The sequence below is a fragment of the Austrofundulus limnaeus genome, unplaced genomic scaffold (genome assembly GCF_001266775.1).
Source record: "Austrofundulus limnaeus strain Quisiro unplaced genomic scaffold, Austrofundulus_limnaeus-1.0 Scaffold95, whole genome shotgun sequence".
Classification (NCBI taxonomy): domain Eukaryota; kingdom Metazoa; phylum Chordata; class Actinopteri; order Cyprinodontiformes; family Rivulidae; genus Austrofundulus; species Austrofundulus limnaeus.
Genome location: NW_013952497.1, coordinates 512,296 through 514,295, shown reverse-complemented (window position 1 = coordinate 514,295; position 2,000 = coordinate 512,296). Strand labels below are relative to the sequence as shown.

General features: G+C 37.5%; 1 protein-coding gene across 3 annotated transcripts in view; it reads left to right on the top strand.

Moving 5' to 3' along the window:
* The window catches only part of veph1 (ventricular zone expressed PH domain-containing 1), a 104,483-nt gene that overhangs the window by 95,639 nt on the left and 6,844 nt on the right, over positions 1-2,000 (top strand). For all 3 annotated transcript variants that reach the window (XM_014012826.1, XM_014012825.1, XM_014012824.1), the window contains one exon: positions 1,770-1,906. In XM_014012826.1, the coding sequence (XP_013868280.1) occupies positions 1,770-1,906 (137 nt within the window). The remainder of the gene's footprint in view (positions 1-1,769; positions 1,907-2,000) is intronic.

The window sequence follows — 2,000 nt, the reverse complement described above, 5'->3', positions numbered from 1 at the left end:
GGAGAGGGAGGTCTGGGCCTCCCTTCTGAAGCTGCTGCCCCCGCGACCCGACCCCGGATAGGCAGAAGAAAATGGATGGATGGATGGATGTATGGATGGATGGATGGATGGATGGATGGATGGATGGATGGATGGATGGATGGATGGATGGATGGATGGATGGATGGATGGATGGATGGAGTAGGTCCTCTGGATGAGTTCTTTGTTGAAAACAGTTCTTTCAAGACCTTTTTTTAATTTAAGCTAAAGTGAAATTAAGTTTTTGTGTTAGCTTGGTTCCATTTCCTGATTGCAGCATTTAATAAGTTGTAGCTTCAGATTCAAATGAATAGAGACAAAAGAAGTCATTTGATTTTCTGTATTTTGTCCCTTTTGACATCTACTACGGCTTTATGTACTTGACAATAATATCAAATGGAATATATCAGAATATACTGTATCAATCTAGAGATTACAAGGGTTGTTGTAAAAATATATTTACATTTGTCYTTTTTTTTTGCTAACATAACTCATAGTTCTTCGTTTAGAACAATAACATCCCTAAATATTTTAAATTCCACCACAACGGTAATGAGATTACACTAAATATAGTTTTCTTCAGAATTATTTTCTATTTTTTCTATCATGAGCAAATGTGAGCCCTATTTGTTTTTAAAGAAAAACTTCATTATAAGTGTAAATTTACACTGTTAATCCCTAATGGGGAAATGAGTTCTAAGCATTTTTCCAATAACAGCTGGAGGGTTGATGGCCTTTTGAACTTCCTCARGGGCCCACAGTGGAGCAAATGAGCTCACCTTCTCTAACCTCTTTGCCACCACTCCCCAAATTATGCTAATAAACTAAGCAGAAATATGTTAATATTTTAAAGCATGAACATATTAATCATGTTTTTTAATGGTCCATAAGCACCCATAAAAATGACAGTTTTAAAATAATGCATCTATGTTTCAAACCAATCTGGTCTGACTGGTGGCCAAAGCAGAGCATTTAACTTGAAATAATGTAGAAAAAAATAATCAAAAAAGCTTCTCTTTTCATCTCTGCTTTTGGGTTTTAGTTTGGAATGAGCCTAAACTGTTTGTTGTCTGCCACCTCTGGGAAACATCTGTACCACATGACAAGGACATCCACTATGTTCCTTTCACTCACTTGTTTACTGCATTTTTCACATTCTGTGGTGTTCTAAAAAAGTATTTAGTTTAAATCTTACTGCTTTAAGTACAGTTATTCACGCAGCAGTAGCAGAGACATATTTTTACATCACTGTCAGCATATTTATCAGTTTTGTATTGAAGCTGCTCAGACTAAATCGAACAGGAGGTTACTAAATATGTCTATAAGAGAAAGTTTGAACATTTAATATGGGGTTCTATGGAAAAGTTATGAACAGCTAACATTTTATTCATAAATAGTTCTTTGAGAAATGGAGTTTGCCTAACATGGCTAATACTGTACAGACTGCTTCCATCTTCAAAAAAAAATATATAAAGACACTATAAACTTCACACCTCCATCAGTTTTGCATTATTAAACAACGAATTTGGTTATTTGCAAGTGCAAATAGCAGCAGCAGCTGGCCATAGCACCTCCAGTTCCTCCTACAGTTGTGGGAAATAAAGTTCATCCTGTTCCTGTTGGAATAACGGTGAAATCCTAAAGTTTCAGTCGTGTGAAGGTTTTTAGCCGTGAAGCATCGGGGATGTTGTTTTAAGATGGGAAAGTCACTTGGTTATGTTCATGCCGTCTTTCTTTCTTTGACATTGTAGTTGTGAACCAGGAGGGACAACCGCTGATCGAAGGAAAGCTGAAAGAGAAGCAGGTGCGATGGAAGTTCATTAAAAGATGGAAAACGCGTTACTTCACCTTGGCAGGAAACCAGCTGCTGTTTCGCAGGGGAAAATCTGTACGTAGGCGGTGAAATTCAAGCACAAACACACACACACACACACACACACACACACACACACACACACACACACACACACACACACACACAC